The 26,098-nt window shown below is 42.3% G+C and overlaps 1 protein-coding gene across 5 annotated transcripts in view; it reads left to right on the top strand.

The window, feature by feature from the left end:
• Window positions 1-26,098, top strand: part of RUNX2 (RUNX family transcription factor 2) — a 209,049-nt gene that overhangs the window by 174,234 nt on the left and 8,717 nt on the right. For 4 of the 5 annotated variants that reach the window (XM_065886427.1, XM_065886428.1, XM_065886429.1 and 1 more), the window contains one exon: window positions 2,437-2,598. The exons of the other annotated variant lie outside the window; for it this stretch is intronic. In XM_065886427.1, coding sequence (XP_065742499.1) covers window positions 2,437-2,598 — 162 coding nt within the window. The remainder of the gene's footprint in view (window positions 1-2,436; window positions 2,599-26,098) is intronic. 5 annotated transcript variants of the gene reach the window in all.

A 26,098-nucleotide genomic window follows, 5' to 3' on the forward strand; every position in this document is an offset into this window, starting at 1 on the left:
AAGCCCCCTTCTTTCCCCCTGTACTGGCCTGCCTCTCAGCTTAAGGAGAAATGAAAGGCTGTATGTTACATCCAAGCTAAGTTCCCTGATTCCTTCGTGATATGTCTAAATGTCAATGATTTTAGTCATTCTTTAGATTTCTTTGTACTTTTCCCCCACTTGCAGGCAGAGAGCCCAATACTGCTGGCAACATGTTATAGTAGAGGGATGGAGATAGAGGTTAGACTACTTGCTCAGGGAGTCATCTGGTGATGTTAGATTAGAACTCAAATCCAAATTTGAGTCCCGTGTGCCCTGCTCATTTTGCTATGTGGTTCTTGTCCTTTTTGTCTATTGAAAATAGTGCTTGAGAGAAGGCCTTACTTTTGTGAAATTGCTTTCTGGTGCTGTAAGGAATGCATCTTTTTCCATCTGAAGATCATTTACCGTTTATCTGAATAGTGAATTACATTAATGGTTAAAGCAAGGAAGTATGGCTGTATCAGATATATAACAAGGACCGCTCACTCAGATTTGAAATGTTGCCGATCTATACAATGTCAGCCTTGAACATTTTAAAGCACAAAAGTTCATTACTTTAATGATCAAGCATCCTTTAGACTTCCGAAGGAAAATTTTCTGTTAACCATCTACAGTGCTATACTTTTATTCAAATTGCAAACTCAGGTAAATATTCCTTAAAATTGAGTTGGATGAAATTTTCCTATACATCTGTTGATACAGTAACGTTAGATAAATATCCAGATGTATTTAATTATTTTGACTCAAGAAAAGTATGTCCTATTTAGATAGTCTTTAAATAAAATATTTATGAATGGAGCAAATAAACAAGAAATAGCTGAAACTAAATGGCTTTGTATAGAAAAACGGAGAGGCTTTAAAAGAGGCATCATCTCAGGAAAACCCATGTTTTGTTACACTCACTTTTATTTGTAGCAATAAACCTGAATTGACTTAAATATATTTATAGTTTTCAAAAATTAAGCTTCTCCTTTTCAGAGGCTCATAGGTGATATAGGAATAATTTAAAATTAGACCTATTCCAAATGTATTTACTCCAGTTCAGATGTGTTTTAACCATGGAACTATCCTCGTGTCACCAAGAGTTTTTCTAAAAGACAAGAATTAACACTTACTGAGTGCTTCCTATGCTAGCCCTCTCCACATAGTTTTCTCATGCAATTCCCACATCCCTGTGATTCATATATTATTACTCCCCCACCCCCCCCCTTTTACAGATTAGGAAACTGAGGTTCAGAGTCACTGAGTAATTAACCCAAGATCGCACAGCTAGAAAATAGAAGTCTCAGAACTTGAACCGAATTCTGCACATTCCAAAGTCCATGGCTATTCTAATATACAAAGCTGTCTTGAGAACAGCCTGGTATATGAGAGTGTTTAAGATTTTAAAAATGTGAAGTTAGAAAAAAAAATGATAAGAGAAATGTGCTTATGATTCTGTTTGTACCTCCAAGAAACTCCAGAGATAAATCAAAAGATGTTGCTGATTCTCAGCAGTTCACTCTAACCAGTTGGTAGCCCATTATCTTTATCGTTATAGTGACCGTAGGTAACACTAGGCCACATTCCAAACACGTGACATCTTTGAAACAGATTCCAATAGGATTGAAGACATTTCCCTGTTGTGTTTTGGATCATTTTCTTACTGTCAGAAGCTCATGTGCTTAACACTGAAACTGGATGGTGATGAAGCTTTTCAGTTCTTAGTTGGCTTTGAAATTAAGTTTTGTTTTTTTTCTTAAAGGTTATTTTCTGGCGTAGCTTTAGCATGAGAATAACATAACTGGCTCCCCTCTTTCCTCTTCTCCTTACATGCTGCCCCTTCTGTGCTCGTCTCTACCCCAGCCTCCTAAACCCCAGACTGGAAAGGGCACCCCCTCGACATGCCTGGAAAGAAAGCGAAACATGCTAAAATCATGGAATCATTTACAAACCAAAAAGCACGGCTGAAAGATAGTGGCTGGATGTGTAGCAGTAAAAGGCACAGTCTACCTGCTCTTTAATCAAATAAATCGTTCCCAAATTTTCTAACTTTTTAAAAAAGAGATAAGTAATACCTATTCATTGGAGTAATATTAAAAAACATACAGGAAATACAGAAAATAAATAAAATGGAATTCAACTTTGTGACGATAACCAAAGCAGATTGTTTTCTTAAATGACAGGCTTTCCAAATAGAAATATTTATGTGTGAGAGAGACAAATAGTCCTTACACACGATCCATTTTGTTACTTTCATAGAGACGCGAAGTCTAGAAAGCTCTGTGCCCTAGGGGGCCTGCAAGGGTGGAGTTGTGGGAAATAGACCGTCCTTGTATACTCTGATTTTCCCCTGCTTTATCCTTTCTGAGTCTGGGGTTGTGTGTTCGAAGGCCACAGCGGCTGGTGTGCTAAAGACGTTTCTTCTTTGCCCAGATCCCAGGCAGACGCAGTCTTCCCCACCGTGGTCCTACGACCAGTCCTACCCCTCGTACCTGAGCCAGATGACGCCCCCGTCCATTCACTCCACCACCCCGCTGTCCTCCACCCGGGGCACCGGGCTGCCTGCCATCACCGACGTGCCCAGGCGCATTTCAGGTAAAGACCACACTTGAACTCAAAACCCACTCCGGTGCAGGGGTGGGGTTGGGACTGCGGGACGAGCCCAGCTGTCTCAGCTACACTCACAGTAACTCTCCATCAGAGGCATGTGGACAAGGGTCTGACAGCTGCAAACCAGGTCTTCTGAATTATGGGGCTACTGAGTGCTTGAACTTAAATTGAAGTCAAGAGACTGCAAGTCCACCAGAGATGGCATCCTTGTCTAAGATGACACTCAGTGCCCTCCCAGTTTCAGTCCCACTGAATTGCATGCCCTTTGGTTGGCTCTGTCTCCTAACTGGGGCCTTCTCCTGAGGGTCTTGTACCAGGCCTTCCTCTGCTTGTGTTCCTTTCTGTTCCTAACGTCTGCCTGAAAGCCAAATGACAGCCTGAAGGCACAGCCCTCCGTTTCTAGAGGCTCTTAAATCCCAGGAGTCCCAGGTAGCCAGTTCTGAGAGAGAGCGCCTGCAAACTTCAGATCCTTGCCAGACATGTGTCACTCCAAGTGCAGTGGGGCTGTAAGAGTCTTAAAAGGCCATGTATGGCCTCTGAGCGGCCAGCTCAAGACCGAGGCAGCCTCTCCACGAATCACACAGCTCACTGCTGTTGCTGTCAACGTGGCAGCCCTGGGGCTCACACACCCCCTCTTCCAAAGGCACCACAAAATTCTGTGACTCATGGTGGCAGCGTGTGTGATTAACATCCTGGCTGCCCCTCTCTCTCATGGAGAATTCATCCCAGGGAGCCAGAGAGTATCCACGAAGATGTCAGACTGACAAGCGGAGGAAAGTTAAAGGCTCTTGGCCAACCATATGAGTCCTGTGAATAAGAAAAAAAAATCTGTCATCCACCCCTTGACATCCAGACCGCAGCCCTGCCCCCATCAGTACAGAAGCAGCCCCCCAGGGGCACACACAGTTGGATCCTCTATTCGCCAGACACTCTCCTCAGCGTTCGGGCGCCATGCACCTGTTTGACTCCTGGCCAGGTTAATGCCTTTCTTTCTTTCTCTTTGTGTTTCTGTCTCTGTTTTCTCTCCCTCTCTTATTTTCTGCAAAGCTCGAAGCCGGTACTCACTCCGCTGAGTTGCACCACTGGCAAGCTGACGGGCCGCCAGCAGGCTTGCAGGTTGTGACTAGCTCAGACTCCTTTATTTCTTTCAACTTGGGAGGAGGGAAGGCTTTGTTTCTCAAGCAAATAGCAGGAAAGGGCTCTCTGGTCCTAATGCCTTCACATTTTCTGCCACAGACGGACTCCCATAGGGGTGAGTAGGGAAAGAAGGGGTGGGGGAGGGAAACCTCAAGAGTCTTTGGAAAACCACGTGACCACTTTTCATTCTGACCACTGTTCTTATTGTCATGAATCACATGGTATTTGTTGGGGAAGTGTGCAGAGTATAGAATTTTAGTGATCATTTCCCTTGACTGGAATGACTCCCTCCCATTGGCAAACATCAGTTAACGACACAGGAAAGGATGAGGAAGGTACAGGGGCGGGTAACCAGGGCTGACGCGGGATCGTAGGTATAGTGTTGGGTGGTGGGTGTTGAGTTAGTTCTGGTCATTCCTTCTGTAGTTTAGACTGAGTCCGTTTTGTCTTACACGGGGCCAAGGTGACACTTGGCCGGGACAGATTTGTGCAAACTTGGTTTCTGTTTAGGGTCCTCTGGGGCTTCCGTCTGTCCAACCCTCTGTGGCTGAAGCAGATTTTGCTGTTTGTCCTCTGGCAGTACCTGGAGGGGAAAAAAAAAAAAAAAAAAAAAAAAAAAAACCTCAGGGAGTGATCGCAGCCTTAGAGACACTTATCTCCAGCATTTTCTCGCTGAGGTGTATTCGCATGTGAATTCAGTGGGAAAACCGTTGAAAGTAACACTGAAAATGGCATTTTATCACTTACATGTGTGATACGGAGCAGCCAGATTATTTGGAGGCAATGTACTGATAATTAATTGAAACATTTCCATAAACGAACACAACACAGCTTTTCTCATTTCACAGAGGAGACAGAAACTGGTTAATTACCCAGCCGTATATTGATCTGAGGCCAATGGTGGGAACGGGCCTCTGCTTTAAACTAGTTTGAGACTGAGTTTAGTCCAGTTTTTTTCCTCCCACCCCAAACATCTCTATGAGTTGTTCCTGGCAAAGTAACATGGTGCCAGGGTGGGAGGTTCTGTATAAACATTAAAGCGAAGAGAACAGAAAATCCTTCTTGTCAGCAGTAGGGAATCAGGAAGAAAGAACTAGAAGTGGACTGTAAGGGAACTAGAGGAGCCTTGCTTTTTCTGACCTTGCTCTTGGGTGTGGGCCTGTGTCTGCAGCCCAGGGCGCTGCCTGGTGGACTAGGGGACCAAATCATCTGGAGTGAGCCCCATTTTCAGTTCCCTGGGGACTGGTCCTAGGACACTTCTTGGAGAGGAGCCTGTCTCATAAGTTCTCAGGTACCAAGTTGCGTACTCTCTTCTTCTTATTCCCCTCAATATCTAAAGGTATCCCTAAGTTCCAGGATGCTATGTCTCTGTAACACGGGCAGCTAAAATATTAACCTCTGTCTCCATCTCCAAGTAGCTCTGTGTTCACTTTTTAAGATGCTTTCCAGAACAGTTCCTGTTTTACTGTGTAGAGACATCAGTTCTCATCTCGCTATATGAAGGGATACACAAAACATTCTCAAGTGATCTTGGGTGAGAAAGAATAAAATTCCTCACTTATACAGTAGGGTTGGAGGTTCAGACCCAGGTTTGAATTCTAACTCACACATATATCAGGCAAGTTTCTTACATCTCAGAAACTTAGTTTTATTATTTGTCAAACAGGGATATAATATTTATCTCTTGGGGTTACTGTGAGGATTAAATGAGATGCTTAGTGTAAAGTGCCTAGGGCAGGCCTGACACACAATATGTGCTAAACAGATTGTAGCTGAGATGATGAAGCTAACATTGTTTTGTAAAAATTGTATGTCTGTATATAATTTGTAGGCAAGTCCTGGTTTAAATGAATCAGTAGGTAAAAATCTAAACTTTTAAAGGGATTATTTGCTTTCTAAAATGGATGGCTACAGAGTATATTTAAAACAAAAATCACCATGAAATATTTAAACAAGTTAATACTCATATGACATTCATAAAGCACTTAACACAGTGCCTAACACATAGAAGTACTCAATAAATGTTTGTCATTATTATTATTATTCCATAGACTTATAAATTTTTATAGAGCTAAAAGCAGTTGGGAGCCATTCGCAAAAACTCAATAAAGCACTAAGAGAATATAACTATTCAGTTATAGTGTCAGAAAATAGAAGATGTTAAATTACACTTAGATGTAACTAGGCGTGCTAAGGTTCTTTTCCAAGGAGTCATAGGAATAAAGGGGACCAGAAAGATCTTTCAGAAAGAAATATTCCTAAAGAAATTCCGTTTCATCCTAAAAGACCATTGCAAAGGAAGACCATGATTTAATCTGTTTAAAGACCTTCAGAGAATTCAATTTTACAACTTCTTTTTTGTTACCCTTTCTTCTGAGTAATTTTTCAAGTGCGGCTACAAATGCTCAAACTTAATGAATTATGATAATGACAATGGTATTATACCACATAGCTCCTGTAGTCTCCCTCAAATTCTTTATGGAAGCAAGGAGTAAATAAAATAAGATGATAAAGATACATCACTAACATTCTCTACTTTATCGCAAAGAAAGATACAAACCCAGGTATCTTGAAGTTCACGGGGGCAGTACAAAGATTCAGAAAATATTTCCTTAACCTTGAGTGGCCTTCAATAGTATAACAAGAACAATAGCAGTGGTTACAAGTTATGGCTGAACAGTAAATTATTGTCGTCTGGTTGACTAATAGGGTCTACCTTATTGTATTGAGTTTAGTTCATATCCAGCCGAATTATAAAAATCAAGCAGAAACCAGTCTAGAGATACCTAATGCAGCAGAAGCCCTGTAGGGGATGGTTCCCCTCCCCACCATACTTACTGTGGTAAAGTATGGCCTTATCACATAATAATCTGTATTTAAGTGGCACCCCCCGATCCCCAGAGATTTTATACATTATCTCATTTCATCTTATATGATCCTAAAAGAAGATTCACTACACAGAGGTAGCCAAAGTTATTTCTCACTGATTCTATTAAAGAGCAAGGCGTGTGGCAAGACAAGCAGGGAACCTTGACAACAAACCAAACCGTTGCCTGGCTTCATCATTGTAGTATTATCACCCATGGCATTTTTGATGTTCAAAGCACTTGTGAGGCTTAACACAAAGGTGATAATTACTTTTCTGGAGCTCATTAAAAAATAGTACGTAGATAAATAATTACTGACTTTCAAAATGTAGTTTATGTAATTATACTCTTAGGAAAAGAAGCACAGCTGTTTATTGAGTCTTATTCTTTGACTGGTGGGTAAGAGTGTGAGCTATTGGTAGCCTCCTAGCAGAGACTGTACGTTGGGTTGGTTACTCACTGCAAATAACTCCTCCTCGCCCCACCCATCTGAGTGAAGTATCTTAGATTAACCTAAGTCTGTACCACTCTTTGGCATACACGAGGTGGAAGGGGTTTATACAGGCATTTTTCTGCAGTCTTGGTCATTGTGCCCATGGACCTCTCTGATCCTTTCTGGAGGTCTCTTAGTGTGGTAGGATACATGAATTAGAGATGCAAGGTCGTACACATTGGCTGCCTCAGGTACCCTGGGAGAGGCCAATACAGGTTGTGTGGATGATTTTTCTCTGCAATTGTAGGATCATTTTACATGAGACAGAGTTAAGAACTGTAATCTTTTTGAAGGGTTTTTTTTTTTCCTGTTTAAGCAAATAGTCTTGAATTCCTTCTTTCAAGATATTTAAATATCGACGAATTCCACTTAATCAACTGTACAGGACTATTAAAGATGTCTCAATTTTTATGACTCTTACTCGCTCAACTCTAATATTTCCAAAGGGCAGCAGAGAATGGAATAGGGATTAGTCTAATAAAAAGTTCCTAAAAATTATTTTATTACTACCACAAAATCTAGAAACTGCAGTGGAAAAACTCCATGTCCTCACTCAAGGTCTAGCGGGAGGATTGTTTCATGTCATTTCAAAGCCGGAGGTGTTTGAGGTAGTTCATTTTTTAAATGTCGCTTATAGCCGAGTTTCTGTCAGCTCCCCTGGTTGAGGGTTTGGAACCAGCAGCTTCGGTAATGTTTCAAGTATATGTGGACATTAATTTTAGCAGGGCCACTCAACTCACAGGAGGGAGTGATGCCTTAAGAGAGGTAAAAAGGAAAACTCCAGCAATTAATACTAATAAACCAGAAAGTTAAAGCAACTATAATAAAACACTAGACCATCTCCTTTTTTTTTTACTGTAGAACCCTTCCTTTCTTAAGACCCACCTATTTGGTAGACACACCTCTGCCATCGCAGCTATGGGCAAGTAATTAAGTTTAATAGGAGCCACTCTTATTTTGAAGACGTTCTCTGTTTAAAGCCACAGAGGAGGAAGTTATTAAATTTAATGGACCCTAAACAAAGGCAAGCCCTGTGTTACCAATTGAACATTCAATATTCTTCCCTATAACATTGACTGTGATCGGTTGGGTTCTTTTTGCATTCCGTAAGTTGCAGTTCATCTTGCTTTCTTTAGAAATGGGCTATTTTCTGACATGAGCAGAGGATATTTTTTATCTTACTGCTGTAGGCCCAGTTTTCCAGGGCCTCCCTGGACCTCAGTTGAGCATAACTTTTGAGTTACTGGTGCTGAGGATGCAAGAAGTGGTTTCCGTTCCTACGACATCAGTGGGGGATAGTTGGCCCAGCTCACAAAGTTGACTAAACTTGGTTGTATGACTCGTTACTGCTACTTGTAGCTAGACTGAGCTACCGAAGCACAGAATGAAACCTGTGTACACGGTTCGACTCTGACTTTATACGTGGTTCTTGTCAGTCGTTTCTATGACAATGTATTTTTGATACATGTACAACCACCCACATATGGAGAAAAGACTCAGTAATGAAAGCAATCATGCTTATGCAGGGATGGCAAAGACATGGTGACACATTTTATTGAAAGGTTTGCTCTAATCCCTTTCTTTTCATAGAAGAAAGCTTGGGAGCTTGAACCTAGCTTCACCAAAAGTATTAAAGTTAATTTTTGAATGACACAGTGGCTTCTGTGGTTCACTGTGATCTGAGAAGAGGGTGGAGACAGTTGAACCAAGGAAACCTGAGTTTTAGTTTCACTGTCACTAAAGACTCTTTGCACTGTTCTCAGGTGTGTCAGTTAAGTTATTGTGCCTCAATGGTCCTGTGTAAGTGAATTACACAAAATTGCCCACCTACGTGTCTCAGAGCTTCTGCAGGGAGTACGATCATGTCTGTCCAGGGATTTGTTGTTCTTAGGACTTTTGGTAAAGAAAGCTTGCGTGACCTGATAAATGCTAGTGGAAGAACTAAGTTATGTCATTAGCTTCAAAAGAGTAGGAACATGCTATCATATATATTTGTTTTCAAATGAATGCTCTGTTTTTTAGAGCAGTTTTAGATTTACAGAAAAATTGAGCATAAGGTGCAGAGTTCCTATATCTCTCCCCCACACCATCCCCACTGGCCACTTTTTCATATTATTAACATCTTGCATTTGTGTGGTACAATTGATGAACCAATATTGATGTATTATCGTTAACTAAAGTCCATAGTTTACATTAGGGTTCACTCTCAGTGTTGTGTACTCCTGTGGATTTTGCCAAATGCATAGTGCCATGCAGCCACCATTACAGAATCACAGAGAATAGTTTCATTGCCCTAAAAAAATCTCCTGTGCTCCACCTACTTCTCCTTCCCCAACTGCCCCCCAGCCCCTGGCAACCACTGATCTTTTTCCTGTCTCTATATTTTTGCCTTTTCCAGAATATCATATAATTGGCCTTTTCAGTATGTAGCCTTTTCAGACTGGATTCTTTCACTTGGCAGTGTGCATTTAAGATTCCTCTGTATCTTTTCATGGCTAGATAGCTCATTTCTTTTTACTACTGAATGGGATTCCATTGTAAGGATGTTATTAAATTTTATAAAAACATCCAGACTGTTCTCCTTGCACCTCTGAATTCTACCACCCCATTTCCTTTTGTTACTGACTTAGTGATATTTCTTTTTAGAAAGCATTTCATGCATTCCTACCTGGGGGAACAAGTCCTCTGTCTCAGCAACTGTCCCCAAATGGTCCAGATTATGGTTTTCCTTATCTTTGGCCCATTTTAAAAAAAAAATATTTATTCATTTTATTTATTTATATTTTTTGCTGCATCGGGTTGCAGCACGCTGCTCAGGCTCTTCGTTGTGGCACGCGGGCTTCTCTCTAGTTGTGGCATGCGTATTTTCTCTCCCTAGTTGTGGCACAAGGGCTCCAGGGCGCATGAGCTCTCTAGTTGAGGCGGCTTAGTTGCCCCGCGGCATGTGGGATCTTAGTTCCATGACCAGGGATCAAACCCACGTGCCCTGCGTTGTAAGGTGGATTCTTTACCACTGGACCACCAGGAAAGTCCCTGGCCCTATTTTATTTTATTTTATGTTTAAAATTTATTTATTATTATTTTTTGCGATACGCGGGCCTCTCACCGTTGTGGCCTCTCCCGTTGCGGAGCACAGGCTCCGGACGCGCAAGCTCAGCGGCCATGGCTCACGGGCCCAGCCGCCCCGCGGCATGTGGGATCTTCCCGGACCGAGGCACGAACCCGTGTCCCCTGCATCGGCAGGTGGACTCTCAACCACTGCGCCACCAGGGAAGCCCCTTGGCCCATATTTTAATTAAAATTTTTTTCTTTGGTTTTGCCCATAGAAACATTTACCTTTAGGTGGTCGTTCCCATCAATTCAAGTACAGCACAGACCCAAGCTAAAAAATACCAATCCATTTATGTTATGGATTGATAGCTGCCTCCACAAATACTCAGCTCTTCTAGGTAAAGGATGCTCCTTTTCTCCTAAGAGTGGCTGGCATTCCTCAAGTATCCCTCATACTTGCGGGCCAGCCCATTTCTCTGCATTGGCTGGACAGGGCCCGACTGATCCTTCTTCAGGCATCCTCTTCCCAACCACCACTTTCCTCCAAGTGAATCACTCTCTCCTCCATTTCTCGTCCCTGTACTTTGGGCACATCTCTAATGTGTATGTATTTTCCTTTAGTAATAATTTCATTATATGCCTTTCCCCTTTCGTAGAAGATAGGCTTCTCCAAGGGCAGGACTGTGTCTCACACATCCTTGCATGGGATATTGGTGCATAGTAGGTGCTCAGTGAATGTTTAATGGAAAAAATATTAGTGGAAAAGACAATAGAAAAAAAAAAGGAAGATTGGCATGGAGGAAAAAATGGAAGAAGAAAGGGAAAAAGGAGAACGAAGATTTTATTCACCTGGGAAAACAAATAAAGGACAAAACAAGAGAAACTTTTATGACTGATAAGGACAGGAAATAGCACAGTAAGAGTATGCATGAGCACTGTATATTTTTATTTCCAAGTCTCTTTGCAATGTGTTTCGCATTTAGAACACATATCAAGACTGCATCTGTTTCCAGTACTTGCTGCTAACAGTTAGTAATCATGCCAAAACATACTTTAGATCCAGCTTGAAACCAAATGATCAAATAGAGTTTTTGATTTCTAATTTAGAGTCTGACATTAATTATAGCCGTCATGTAATAAAGTGTCAAAATCTTTTCTGAGAAAACGATAGAAATTATATTAACTAAGCCATAAAGTGAAGCAAAATTATTCCTCCAAAACAAAGCAAGAGATCTGGTTTGGACAACTGTCATTTCTCACAAAGTCTTCTGAATTTTTCCTGTTTTCACCTATTCTTCCCCCCCGCCCTTTTTAAACTCTTGCCGTATGATGGGGTTTGGTGACACATCACCTCACCGTCCTGGTCAGTGGTCTCTGGGCAAACTACACTTTCTCAGTGGCCCTCTTAATGCCTGGCATCGAGAACCAGACTTCTTTATTCTTGGCCCATGCTGGTGCCAGCTAACGTGGTCTTGGTTCTTTGGTGGCCATGTTGCACTGTTTTCTCATATTTGCCACTTCCTGTCAAGCTGCGCTTCTCCCATTTCTAACTTCTGCAGTTTGTTTTTTTTTGTTTTTAGATCCAAGTATAGAAATTTATAGTTCTTCCTGTTAGGTTTTATTTTATTTAATTCAGGTAATAGTTTCTACCTGTCAAGAACTTTGGATTTTTATTAATGTCACCCAATATATTAGTAGTCTCTTGCTTTCTTTCCAACCTCAAGTGTCTTTCTTCAATTCATTTCAGCCATTTCAAGTCAGGTCAACAGATACTTAGTATGTGACTTAAAATGTGCTTAGGCAGGCAGTGAATAAAAGCAAAACAGAAGACATCATCTCTGCCTTCAGGAAGGTTTCAGTCTCATTCAGAAGACATGATGGGAATATGAAACGGTTACATTATGATACCAGCTCGTGTGGATGCCAGAATATGCAAAAACTGCTCAGGATTTTCGTGAAAGGAAATCTCTTTTGCCCCTGCATAAACTTAAAGTCTTCTCCTTTAGGAAATTAAAATTCAATTCCATTCTGCTCAGATTATATTTTTACTCTGAATTGCTTCAACAATTACGTTTTCAGCTGAAAAAAAAAATGACACTTGTTGACACGTGTGGTTTCATAATGTTTCTTAAGATATGACAAGAACATATAAGGCCTTGTCTTTTCCCAGCTAGATTGAAAGCTTCCTTTAGGCCAAGGACCTGGCCTTCTAATCCTTTGCTACCTCTGTTACCCTCTCTCTGCTCTGCATGTAGATGCTCATGGGAAGTCCGTGCCTGAAGAAGAAAAGTCTACCCAGTAGTCCGGGCTGCATGCCTCAGGGTTAACTATGCTCTGACCATTAGGAATTGGCTAATGGATCTAGAAGTGGGGCTGTATAGGAGACTAAGGATAATTGTCATTTACCTTAATTTCATATTCTGTATACACACATATGGTCCTAGCACATAATTATGTTATAGAATTTTCCACTGTCTCTTTTAAAGTGAAGGAACACTGTTAGATATGTGCTCTAACATATACATGCATATGTGCATGTATTTACCTATTCACTCCATTTAGAATGAAAATACATGTGAATATTCTTAACGGGTCTCTTATTTGGGATAATCCTAAATATCAACCAAGCTACTACTTACTTTTTTTCAGGAAAAATACATTATTAGTATTATGTTGTTACCTTATTGAGCACTGCTTTCTCAGGAAATATTACTTGATCAGTGCTGGTAGAAAAAGGGAAAGAGAAACTGCATGATTATATTAAGTTAGTTTTTAGGTTTGTTAATATGTGGAAATAGTTATAAGGGAGAACTCAGAAAGATATAACTAAACAAGTAAAAAGCTTTTGAATAATTTAAATTCTGTATGATACAACGTAGATTACAGCCCTTAAATTTGAATTGTTCCAAGGTTTTGGGTAGTATTTTATTTCAACAGTTCATTTTCATAAAACAAATAGGAAGGCATATATTATTAAATTGGGTTGGAACATAAGTCACTTGGTCTGAGGTAAATCTAGGATCCCATTTGACTAAACTGTCCAAATTATTATTTTTTTGATGTGACTCTCAAGAAATTCATGAATGTCAAGTCTATGAACATCATGTAAATTAAAATACTGCTCAGGCAATATTGTCCCTGAATATCTCAAAGGATTTCTTCCACAGGAAGTTGTCATATCTTTTCCAGAGAGACTTTCACCTTAAGTGACCAGCTTAGAAACAGCCAAGCATGGGGGACGGGGATAAGACCAATGTTTCTGTATTCAAACGTTGGCTACAGCTGTCTCCAACCCAAATGGTCACCATTCCAGCTTCCTGTTGTAATTAATAATAATGTTATCATTAATGGAATAATAATAACAAGTATAAGGATGGTTATAAACACTCCACCCTATGCCAAGGAGAGCAGTGATTCATAATAAATCAGTAACAAACCCATTGATGTGGATACAATAAATCCACATGTAATTAAGAAGAACCCTTTCTAAATAACAACTACAGAGGAAATAAAAACAGGCTTGGAAAAGAGGAAAAAGTCTGATAATACTGTTGTGGTACTCATCATCAAAAATAACAAAGCTGTAAGCTCCCAACCTACACCCTGGGAAAACAGTGATTCTCAGTATTGCTTAAAGGAGTGGTGGAGAATTGGCCTTAAAGATCCCAAAAAGAAGGGGCTTCCCTGGTGGCGCAGTGGTTGAGAGTCTGCCTGCCGATGCAGGGGACACGGGTTCGTGCCCCGGTCCAGGAAGATCCCACATGCCGCGGATTGGCTGGGTCCGTGAGCCATGGCCGCTGAGCCTGCACATCCGGAGCCTGTGCTCCGCAGCGGGAGAGGCCACAACAGTGATAGGCCCGTGAACCGCAAAAAAAAAAAAAAGATTCCAAAAAGGAAAGAGTTTGACTTCCTGGGCAGTTAATAGAACAAGTTCCATTTTTTCTGACCTTAGAAGTTTATAGGTTGTCAAGAGTACCATACCTTTGAAGCATTAGCTGAGTCTTGGTTTTCCATCCACTCTCTCTTTTAATTGGCGCATTTAGACCATTGACATTTAAAGTGATTATTGATATAGTTGGAATAACATCTACCACATTTGTTACTCTTTTCTTTTTATTGCCCTTGCTATTTATCTGATTTTTGCCTTCCACTCTTTTCTGCCTTTTGTGGTTTTAATTGAGTGTTTTATATGATCCTCTTTTCTCTCCTTTCTTAGCATATCAGTTCTACTTCTTCTTTAACCTTTTTTTAGTGGTTGCCCTAGAGTTTGCAGTGTACATTTATGACTACTCTGAGTCTTTCAATAACACCATACCACTTCATGGGTATTGTGAGTACCTCACAATATATAAACATCTGTGTGTAGGTTTTGCATGGACGTCAGTTTTCAACTCCTTTGGGTAAATGCCGAGGAGTTCAGTTGCCTCATCGCATGGTAAATGTATGCTTAGTTTTGTGAGAAACGGCCACGCTGTCTCCCAAAGTGGCTGTACGTTTTGCATTCCCACCAGCAATGAAAGGGATTTCCCATTGCTCTACATAATCTCTGTGTGCCTTTATATTTAAAGTGCCTTTCTTGTAGATAACATACAATTGGGTCTTTTTTTTTGATCCACTCTAACAGTCTCTGTCTTAATGGTGCATTTAGACCATTGACATTCAATGTGATTCTTGATATAGTTGGATTAGTATCTCTTTGAAGGGCTAGTAAAGTCTTAAATAATCTTTTTAATCCAGCAAATGATTGAAGCATTTAAATTTGGGACACGCATCCCCAAAGAGAATAGAACCCAACAGTGATAAAGTAGCAGTTGTTCAATAAAATTGTGTTGAATTGACTTGGTTTATCAGAAAAACATTTCTTCTGAGGCCCAGGCATATGGCACAGTTATTAAACTCTCATAGCATCACTGGACGTGTGTTGGCAACAGCACTTGGCTAGGAATTGAGGAACCTGACACCTAATTTTGGATGTGCCTCTGAGTTCTTGAGCAGGTCACTTAACTTCCATGGGTCTTAGTTTCCTCAGGTGTGAAATGAGTTAGTTGGGCTAGATATTTGTGAAGCTTTGAATGTCTGTGATTCTAAATTAAGGCCTGAAAGCACATCAGAAAACTGGATACTGCCACTCATAATAAGAATAAAGGCTAGTATAGTATTTGATTTATGAACTAAATTTATAGGAATAACTACTACAGATGTCAGGGAAAGCTTTGTCTTGTGCTCCAGTTGATTCTGATGAGAAGCGACCTAAGATCAGGTTAATTAATGCCAAAGAACTTGACACTTGACCACAGCTGAGCTTCTGTACATGATGAAGCCTCATATATGTGCATGTGTGTCAGGGTCTGCAGACAGATTTTGAAACCCCAGCTTTAATTTAAAATTAAGGAACTTAATTTCATTGACATTTTACACACCCTTGCGTGGCTTTATGCAACTTTTCTGTGTTACACGCTCTTTACCAGAGGATGGTTATAATGAAGTGTACTTTATCTCACTGGAGAAACGCGAATCTTGTAAGCTAAAGGTTATTAAAACAAAAGGTGAATTTTGTAAATAACAGAATAAATGGGATCAGAGACCAGACTTTCTATATTAAAGAAATTAGATATATTTAGAGAAAATATGATTAGAATTATAACAAATTTCCTTTTAGTGATGTATTGCTATCATAGTGTTTTATGTCCACATGATAAAAATCTTTATTAATACGGTGATTAGTAAAAGCTCAGGGAGCTTTTTCTAATGGCGTATGACGTGGTGATTAAACATTCAGTCTTTGGAGCCAGGCTCCCTGGGTTTAAATCCAGGACTCTTCACTCACTAGCTGTGTGATCTTGGGTTTATTACTTAGCTTGTCCATACCACAACTTTTCTATCTGTAAAATGGGCTAATAATAGTAATAATAATGTCACCAATGTAGAAAGGTTGTTATGAGGACTCAAAGGTAGTTAATATATGTAAAGCCCTTAGAATAATGCCTGGCACTCAATACATGGTAGCTTTTCCTGGGGAAGGGTAGACAGTTGAAAATAAGAAAATATTATCTAGGGATATGTGCTGTGAAAAAAATAAAATAGGGTGATGTGATGCGGAAGAAGCATTTAAGCTGAGATCCAAATAGCCAGGAGGTGTAGCTCTGCCCCATCACCCCAGGCAGTGGGCAAGAAGAATGCCCAGTGGCTGGAGTGTGTAGAAGGTGAGATGCCGTCAGAGGGATGGGAACCAGGTCATGCAGGGCCTCGCTGGTCAGGATGAGACGTTTGGATTTGCAGGTACCTACAGTGATGAGCCACTGGCAGATTTTAAGCAAGGTCACGATAAAAATGGATTTCTATCTTTCAAAGGTCACTCTGGCTGTTTGGGGGAGAATTTTGTAGGAGGATGAGGGAGAAAGCAAGGGTGTGGCTGGGAGGCTGTGGCAGTCATGCTGGTGACAGGACGGTGCTTTATGCTTACCTGGAAGGGATGGGGATGGGGAGACTGCGGATTGGAGGCGGTATTTGCAAATACCCCTGTATCATCAAAATGTTTCAGTAATGCTCCCTCCACCCCAGTCATTGGTTTACTTTAAAAGGAATAGTACTGCATCTTATAAAACCGTAGTTAATGTTTAGACGCTGTTCATACACCCCAGAGTGAAGTGGTAATTCAGGAATTGCTTGATTTATTAGGTGAATACAGAACCACCCACCTGGAAAATTCAGGCCAGCAATCCATTTTGAGAGCTGAAATGTTTGGTTTGGTTGTTTTCATTGACACATTAATCTGATTATTTCCAGTAGCTCCCCTTCCTTGGCACCGTGCAAACCCCGACTACAGTGCAGTGAAGTGAAGTGCACTGATGAGATTAATTAGGAGGACTGACCCGCATTGTATGTCCTCCTCTTAAAATGTAGGTATTGTGTTTTTATGTCTTTCATGGCCTTTATATACTATATGCTATACACTGCTTTTAAGATGGAGTGAAATGCTGTGCAGGGGCTATTAGATGATCACAAGGGAAGCGTGTGTGGCAACAGCCCTGACGGGAGGAGACCCCTGGGCAAGGGGCTGGGGGTTCCTTACATCAGGCTTGCTAGCTCATCTCCTGCATTTGAGACAAGGAAAGCTGGGTGAGCCACCAGTACTTGTGCTCACTGGGAATGGAGTCAACAACCCCGGACACCTGCCTCCCAGAGGACTGAGAAATGGGGACATGGCTTAAACTGGGAAGAACTTGAGTTGATAAGGGATGAGGGACTTGTTCTAAGCAGAATCTCATAAGCACAAACTAGGGTTAAAGGAGGAATCTTCAAACAGCTGAGACTCTTGTATAGAGTCACTGCTGTAGTCAGTGATCACTCCCTTCTCCAATCCTTTAACCGGGCCTTCAAGAGGGAGTCTTCCCTCCCCCCACCCCCAAACCTTCCATTTGTGGTTCTAGTAATTAGCTTCCAGATCTTACGAAGATATGAGCACTTTTGACATTGCCTGTTTGAAAAGCAACAAAAGTCCTGCTCTCCATGGACACCAGCGTCCTCTTCTTCCTGCAGTGCCAAGGTGCAGAGGGAAGTGTGTCCTGAAAACTGTTACCACCATTTGTTAGCTTGTTTTAAAGGAAAGGAGAGCAGTAAAATCAGAGTCTGGGGAGCATATTTCTCGGTGACCTGATCCACTTAAAATTTAGTTGATGGATTTATACTGAGTTTTGGAAGCCCAAAGGACCCAAAATAAGGTACGATTCAAAGGGCATCAGCATCTCCTGGGATGGGACATGTAGAATAATTCCAGGGGCTCTGAAAACTTGATGGATTGGACTTCCGGATAACAGGTGGGACATTTCTTTAGCTGTGGAAGCTCATTCTTAACCTTTCTCTCTGGCTTTGTCATTTAGAATAGAGCAGTCAAGGAAGATTGAAACCAAAAGACTCAGTGTAAGGAGGATGCAAAACCAGATTGAGAAACACCAAATAACAGGCCACTGGGGGAAAAAAAAATAGGCACTTTTTAAAAGGAATAAAACTTAAAGACAACAGGCTTGAGAAAGAGGGCTGTTTTCTCCCCAGGAGCCAGGTCTGAATCCTGATGGTCAGACTTGCTTCTTCCTCAAACGAGGGGTGGTCTTTTGTGTGTGTGTGTGTGTGTGTGTGTGTGTGTGTGTGTGTTGTTTTTTTTTTGCGGTATGCGGGCCTCTCACTGTTGTGGCCTCTCCCGTTGCAGAGCACAGGCTCCGGATGCGCAGGCTCAGCGGCCATGGCTCACGGGCCCAGCCGCTCCGTGGCATGTGGGATCTTCCTGGACCGGGGCACGAACCCGTGTCCCCTGCATCGACAGGCGGACTCCCAACCACTGCGCCACCAGGGAAGCCCGAGGGGTGGTCTTGATCAGGCTCATGGTCCCTTCCAGTTTTAAGGCTTTGGTCCTGTTCTTTTTTGCTATAACTTTGCAGTATTGTGTTGAAAATCACTACAAAAGTGGGCAAGGAGATAGATAACTAGGCGTCTATTTAGGGACCTTGGAAATAGAAAACTGGCGTTGTGGTTGTGTTTCAGCCCCTGTGCAGACCTTCCAAGCTAGTATTTGAAGTGTCAGCTTGAAGCCACAGCTTATGCCCTGGGTCCCTGCAGGTGGCTTCGTGGCATTGCCCAGCTCTTTGCCATGTTCCCTGGTGCCTAAATTAAGAGAAAAACTATTTCACCAAAGTGAACCCCACCCAAGGGTCTTCCTGCTAACATTTTAATGCAAAGGTAACATTTCAAATGGTAAATAACAGAACTTCCGCTTGGAAGTTGGAGAAAAAAAATCTTTCTGAAAGTTTGTAAAAATCGAATAAGCAAGTACCACTTGAGGTTATGTAGAAGGCAAATTGGAGCCATTCACACTGAGGTAAAACTCTGCAGTTACTGAAAAATGTGGCAAGTGAGCTCTAACAAATAGAACAAATAGGCAAGTTAGCCTTGAGGGAAACAGGGGATGAATAAAGAGATTTGTACAAATACAACCTGCGGGTTGGGACTGTGGATTCCGGTGGCATCACACTGGGTGTGACAAGGACCATGGCCCAGTGCAGTTTGAGGACGAGGGGCCTCCAGCAGCGCGTCAGGCTCAGAGGATGCTGGTCTGAAGGCTGGGTCGGCCAGGAGACGTGGAGATTCGGGCAGGCGCCCCTGAACGTGTGAAGAAAAACTGAAGACACCACCAGGGAATCGTCCTCGTGGTGGGGAGGCTGGAGCTCTCCTGCTGCTCTAATTCAGCAGCTCCCAAGAGGACACTGAAAAGACCCAGGATGCTCACATCATCGATAACAGTGGCTTTTCTGATGGCAGAAGTTACTTAAGGCCTGCAGAAGAAGAACACCGTGTTACAACAGATTAGGTGCAGAGGAAAACGGGAAGGATTATACAATAGCAACTATATCCAAAGGTGATAGTAAAATTAAGTGCATAGCAAAACTCAGTATTAATAATGATAATAATATTTAGATAGTGTTTTAAATATATAGAAAAGAGAGACACAGACATTCTCATTTGACCTCACAGCAGCTCATTGGAGTATAGACGTTATTATAGTCCCTGTTTTGCCAGTAGGAGTTTGGGCTTGGGGACAGTCAGAGACTTGACCTCTAGGTCACATGGGGAGATGGGGGAGGGAAAGACTCAACCCCACATCTCTGGGCTCCAAGTGTGCTTTCCCCATCATGCGTTGTCATAGGGGTCTCCACATCAGAGCCAGATTTTGCTACGAAACCTATAGGGTGTCATCCTAAGAGGGATTTTTATCACATTGGTCTTTCCAGGCTACCTTTGGGGGACCTAACACACCAGTAATCCTTCCTAAGTAGCCAGTGTTCATGCTTACAGGTCAGAGAACCCAAAATAAAGTAAAATCCACCAGATTCCTACCAGAAACAGCAGTGGAAATAATCCACCTTCTGATTTTTGTAAACCTGAATTTTATTCTGAGATGAAAAATGTACATGTTAGTGAAATCTTAAAACCTGAAAGTATGTATTTTTATGTGTGGGGCAAGGAAACTTAAGCTACTTAAATTATGCATAACAGTATATCCTATCCTGCAGGAGTTGGAAAGGTGGATATAAATATTTATATTAATTTCAGATAGGTCAGATCAAAACAATTTTCTGGAAAAGTCGAGAACGAAGAAGAAAGAGAAATAGCTCACATCATATCTCTCATTGAACGTGTGAGCCTAAAGCAAATTTTAACCCCCTTTACTGCTAAATTTAATGACGAAAAGCTTTCTTGAAAAGCTAATAGTGTTCCCATTTTCTTTTGGCCTCCTTGCAAACTGTTGTTAACAGTTATACTTTTTTTATTTTGTGGAAGAACTTAATTTTCTAATCGGCATTTTGTATATCGAGGGAAACCTGGTATTTTTCGCACAGTGGATTTACATATTTCATTTAAAAAAAGACTGTAATGCTGTTTTTTTAATGAATGGGCACCTTTCTTTAGAGGAACAGCACTTCTAATAGAATTTTAAAGGTACTTTTGGAATTCTCAAGGTTTTGTAATATGTAGCTGAATTCGAATTTTAGAGCTGGAAACCCATAAAGATGATTGAGTCAAGTTCCATCATTTTACTGACAAAGAATGGGGTGGGAGGGGGCTCCACCATGATCACCCTTCCCATTTAGGGACACTGCTGTGACCAGAACCCTCCCCAACCCCGACTGCTAGCCCAAGGCTCTAGAATCCTATTCTCCTGCTACATATCTAATAGACCACTGACATTATTTTGCTATTGCTACACATGGCCATTGTGATCTGAAGGAAAAAAAAAAAGCTATCCCTGAATTATCTCCTTTGCCCCTTTCCTCTTTTCACCCTCGAATTAACTCCTTATGAATAGACCGAGTAGACTCTGCTCCACATCGGTGACAGCACCATCTCTCCTGGCCGGTCATCAGCTGTTTTGGGCCACATCTAGAGCACACTCAGTGGACAGTATTCCCAGGCTGGGGAAAAATAGGGCTCAGGTTTCAGGCAGGCAGAGAACTTCCACTGTTGGAGGAGCTACTGTTGGACTATTAGTTGTGTTTTTGTGTGTTTCTCTCAAGGATATGGAGCTGACCAGGCCCTCTTTTTTTTTTTTTGTCATCGAAACAAGTAGCTCCTCTCAGACACCTTAATGCATAACTAGGTGTGTCTGTTTACACTTGGGAGACAGCGGTCTTCATGTCCTAAAGAAGTACAAGGAGTCTGGGAGCAGCCACAAACAGATGTTGAAATTGTCCATTTGCGGCAGGGTTATTACTATAGCACCAGGAATAAACATTGAGGATGAAACCCCTCTGCAGGGGTGGGTGTGTGTGTTGAGAGGGCAATGTTATCGGGCAGAGTAGAAAGTGAAAGGAGGTCCTCTTTTTCTTTTTTTTTTCGATTTGCCTTAGTATTTGTTTATCTCCTACAACAAGGAAAATTTCACTATTTGGCTTTGGCTGTTTGAAGGCTTTTGCCAAATGCTTTACAATCTGTAGGGTTTGATTTGTGTCAAAAAAACCCACTTTGAGAACAAGGTTCTATGTAACTAAGATGTGTTTGTTTTTGTTTAAATCACTCAGAAGAGAAATCATCTCTTGTCCATTGTGAAAAGAGAGGTTTCAATCAAAGGAAAATTCTCCATATTCTAAAATATACAAACAGCTCTTTGAAATGGATGCCAAATCAAACTCTAAAAGGGAGGTTTTTCTTGCAGAAGTTTTGAGTTAATTCCGCGTGCAGGGCCTGAGTGGAAAAACTCAGAATGTCAGAGGAACGAGTTACTGCAACACTGTGTTTGGATTCGGAAGTTACATAAGGAGCATTGTCTCAGGATGGTATGAAGACTTGTACATGGTTTTAGGCTGAATCCTAGCAAGAAAGAAAAAGAAATTCTTTTCAAAGTGAGTCAGTTTTTCAGTTAAATAAAAGGTTGTAGTTTGGTTTCTGATATTACTGGATATAAACCTTCAATGTGAGAAGGCATGCCGGTCATCACTTAAAAAAAAAAACTTCAATCAAGATCATCCCCGTTGTTAAAGAAATACCATCTTTCTCCCTGTCAGGACTTCTCTTAGGATGAAAAGTAGTAGACGCTAAAGGGACAAGTTGAGTGGGGAAAAGGGACAAATTAGGAAATGCAACAATTCCATCCTGGCTCTGCCGCTAATTGGCTGCGTCCTTGAGTTGGTGCCTCCTTTCCTTGACTGAGCTTCCACATCAGTTGGGCTTTTTTGTGAAGGTAAAACCAGATGTATGTAAAAACAGTGACAACCTAAAAAGCAATGTACCCATTTGCAACATGATTTTTTAATTGAACTATTATTTTTGAGAGTCAGTGTCGACGTGGGACAGGACAGTTTGCTTGGGACTGAAAAAGCCAGAACAAATTTTTGCTCTTAGTATAAGGGAGCAAACCCAGGGGACAGGTTAGAACGAGAGATGCACCCCAGAACTTGTGGGCAGAGCAGTGCTGTGGGTCTGGGACTAAACTGAGCCCTTTCGGTGCAAGTAAACCACAGGGGTCGTAGGTCAGGAAAAGCCGTCGGCTACAGATGGACAGGCAGAAATCAGAAGGCACAGGTAAAATGCAGTTAGAGGCAAGGCTTTAGGTCAAACCTGGCATCACCATCTCTTTCTCCTCTCACACACATTTAAAAACTTCCCAAATGTCACTCTGAGAGGAGCTACAGTGCGTTTGAAGATATGGAGGACAGAGTCGTCGTTCTCGAGGAATTTACAGGCTGGTAGAAGTGGTGAGGTGATTGTAGGTCCTCTGCATGTGCACGCCTGCCTAGAAGAGAAATATAAGTGAAGAACGAGGTGCAGAGGAAGGAGGGGTCACTCTGGGCTAAAGCAAGAACACGAGAAGACTCTTGGAAGGGGGGGGGGGATTGTGAGGTAGATTTTACAGGCTGCTTAGAATTTCAAGGGATTGAGATAGAGTGGAGGTGGGGGCACTGAGGGCTGAGGGGAATAGCGTAAACCCAGCGCCTGAAGGAGGGAAAATGGAAGGTGGACAGGACAGAACACGGACAGGGGTCCAGTCTGAATGGATTGTAGAGCTCCCGAAGAAGGAGAGTGAGAAACGAAACTGGAAAGGGAAGTTGGGACAGGATTGTTACTCCAGCAAATGATGACTGTGTACCTAATAGAAAGATCTAGAAACATACAGACAAACCCGAGTAAAAAGAGTGACGTGAAGTCACAGAACAGGTAGGAAAGCTTGAGGAACCAGCAAGTTGGATGTGACGAGGATTGATAAGCCATCTGGGCAGCAGATACAACACACACACAAGTGGACCTTGGATCTAAGGCTACCTTCTGTCACAACCAGGAAGCCTCTTACATGGTCTCCCTGGGACAGGAACCCCTCCCAGGCCATAGGCAGAGGGAGCCGGTAAGTGGATGCATCTGACTGGAGAGGGAGAGAGGGCACGGGTAAGGACAGGTCCCGGCAGGACACAGCTTGAGGCTGAAGCCTGTGGCTTTGATCCCAGATTACCGTGGGTCATATCAGGCCTGGGAGAGCTGTAGCTTGTGGAGCTGACTTCGAGCCTGAACCAGAGCACTTTGGTCATCTGGTTCACATTCTGGGTCTTGGGGCATCGGGTGGTTTGAGACACAGGCGTTAAGGTTCAGGATGGCTTCAGGGCTGTGGGACCACACCAGGGCGCTAAGCCCTTTGAAGGGAATTTTATTTGAAAAAAACGGTGCCCTGAGCTTGTCACATTTTGAGCGATGCTACCTCCAAGGCAGCTGCTGCCTGGAGCCTTCCTGGGTCAGCGCTAGAGTCAGTCACAGGGAGAGTCTGAAATTGCATTGGTGCTGGATTTAGTCTATCTGTTCCTACTTTAAGAAGGGGAGAATCGAGCTGGATCTGAAAACAGTCTGCGCATTTAGGGGATGGTGGAATGTGGTCGCTATGGTGATTATTTGCTCTCCTAGCCTCCTTTTCCCACTGCAAGAGGCTTTTTTTTTTTTTTTTTTTTTTTTTAAACAGAAGAGTTTGGTTGGGCCTGGAGCTGGGTGTGTGGAGTGAATCAGGAGTTTCAGGATTCTAATTCTCAGCTCACGTCTTTCCTAGCTTGGACCCAATTTTTAAATTTTCCTTCATCTCTGGCTCTACTAATTCAAATAATACCGTATGAAGGAATACCCTTTTGAGATGGAGATGTTTACTCTTTGCTGTGTACTTTTGCCCGTTCTCACGTACAAGAGTCTTACCCAATGAGAGAACCTGGGGAATAAATAAAGTGACTTGCTACGATCACTCAGAACATCAACGGTAAGGACCACATGAGAATTCTGGGGCTGAGTCGAGCACGGAAAATAGGTGGCAGGAATCAGCCCCCCCCACCCCACCCCATTCCACATCCCATCCCCACCTCCATCCCCAGGCCTGTCACTGACAATTGATCAGAACCCTTTCCATCATTGCCCTCCAGGTAGGCATGGCCACCAGTATGTTAGAACTCGCATGAAAGTGACACAGAATCCCTGAACCGTGGAGGGGACTGTGGCAGCTGAGCCCCCTAGGTCTGGGGCCAGGTCCCAGGCCACCATTTACTGGTCTGTAACCTTGAGGAAATCACTTTGCTTCTTGGGGTTTCAGTTTGTCATCCATAATGTGGGGTCAGTGATAACTGTCTCCCTCCCAGGGCTGGGGTGAGGGTTTAATGTGAGTAGACTCGCCGTAACGTGAGTAGACATCTCCCATGGAGTACAGATCCTCTGCAGGTGGGAACCTTCGAATCTCTTTCCCCGTAGTAAAACCTGTGACACCATGGGATGCTGTGACTACAAAATCACTTGGAGGATTCCTATGCTTGGAGCAAAGACTGGTCTGTTAAGCACCAGCCAGTGCTGGTACCCAGCGCATCCTCAGGGCATTCCTAAACAACGTACCAAGCTTGAAAGACTTTCCTACTGGAGCACCCCAAAGGGCAGAGGGAACTCGGCTCCTTCCCCACTCTGCACCCCCCAATCTGCTGACGTAACCCAAAACAACCCCAGCTCTTGCCTGGAGAGCATTTTCTTGTCTCCTGTTATACCTTAAAATTAATGTGAATTTTCCTCCATAGTGTATCTGCTTTGGTTTTAATATAAAAATAACGTCTTAACTTACTAATATCAGTTCAATGTCCCTTTTTAAAGTCCCTCCCCCATTTGTTCCCTTCTTGTATTTCATGCCTTCCTATCAGCTGAGCTTGATTGTCTAATATATAACATCTCAACCAGTTCATAAATTTCTGCTTTTAATATAGTCTGAGTTACCATTAGCACAGGCCACAGGAAAATACCAGGCTGTCCCTTCTGCATTCAGGCTTTTTGGAAAGATTTACTTAGGAGCAATTTATCATTTAGTTGCAATTTTTAAAATAATCTTAATTGGCCACATATGTTATCGAATAAAAGCCGGTCTCCTAGCCTCTGCCTCTGTCCGCGTGGCCCCACCCCACACGTGCACATGCGCACTGCATGTTGCCAGGATGTCAGAAAATTATGCCACCCGAGGCAGATGCCGTCACAGGAAAGCCTCCCTCTGATTTAAGACAAGATTACTGATATCGAAGCTGTTATTTTTAGGAGGGAAAGGCTGTTGCTTCTAAACCTCTGTCCCTCTTTTTCCTAGTTCCTCCTGTCTTAATTGTGGCTCTGTGTTTTGGTAGCCATAAGTCATTAGTGGTTTTTAATTTCTCTGAAACTGAAATGAGGTCTGAAAGGGTGGATTTGTCCCTTTTTCCTCCTTTTCTTCCTTCTTTTTTTTTCTCTGGCTAATCGGAGGAACGCAACCACATCTGAAGCCACTTGGCTCATTATGAATTTCATGGAAACTGATTCTCTGAAAGTGTTTCCATATGTGTGTTCCCCATATATCCCATCCTCTCTAAATGGGAGCACAGACGTGTGCATGGGCTGGAAATGGCTTCAGGATGTGACAGAGCAG

Source organism: Phocoena phocoena, chromosome 10 (assembly GCF_963924675.1).
Source record: "Phocoena phocoena chromosome 10, mPhoPho1.1, whole genome shotgun sequence".
Lineage (NCBI taxonomy): Eukaryota > Metazoa > Chordata > Mammalia > Artiodactyla > Phocoenidae > Phocoena > Phocoena phocoena.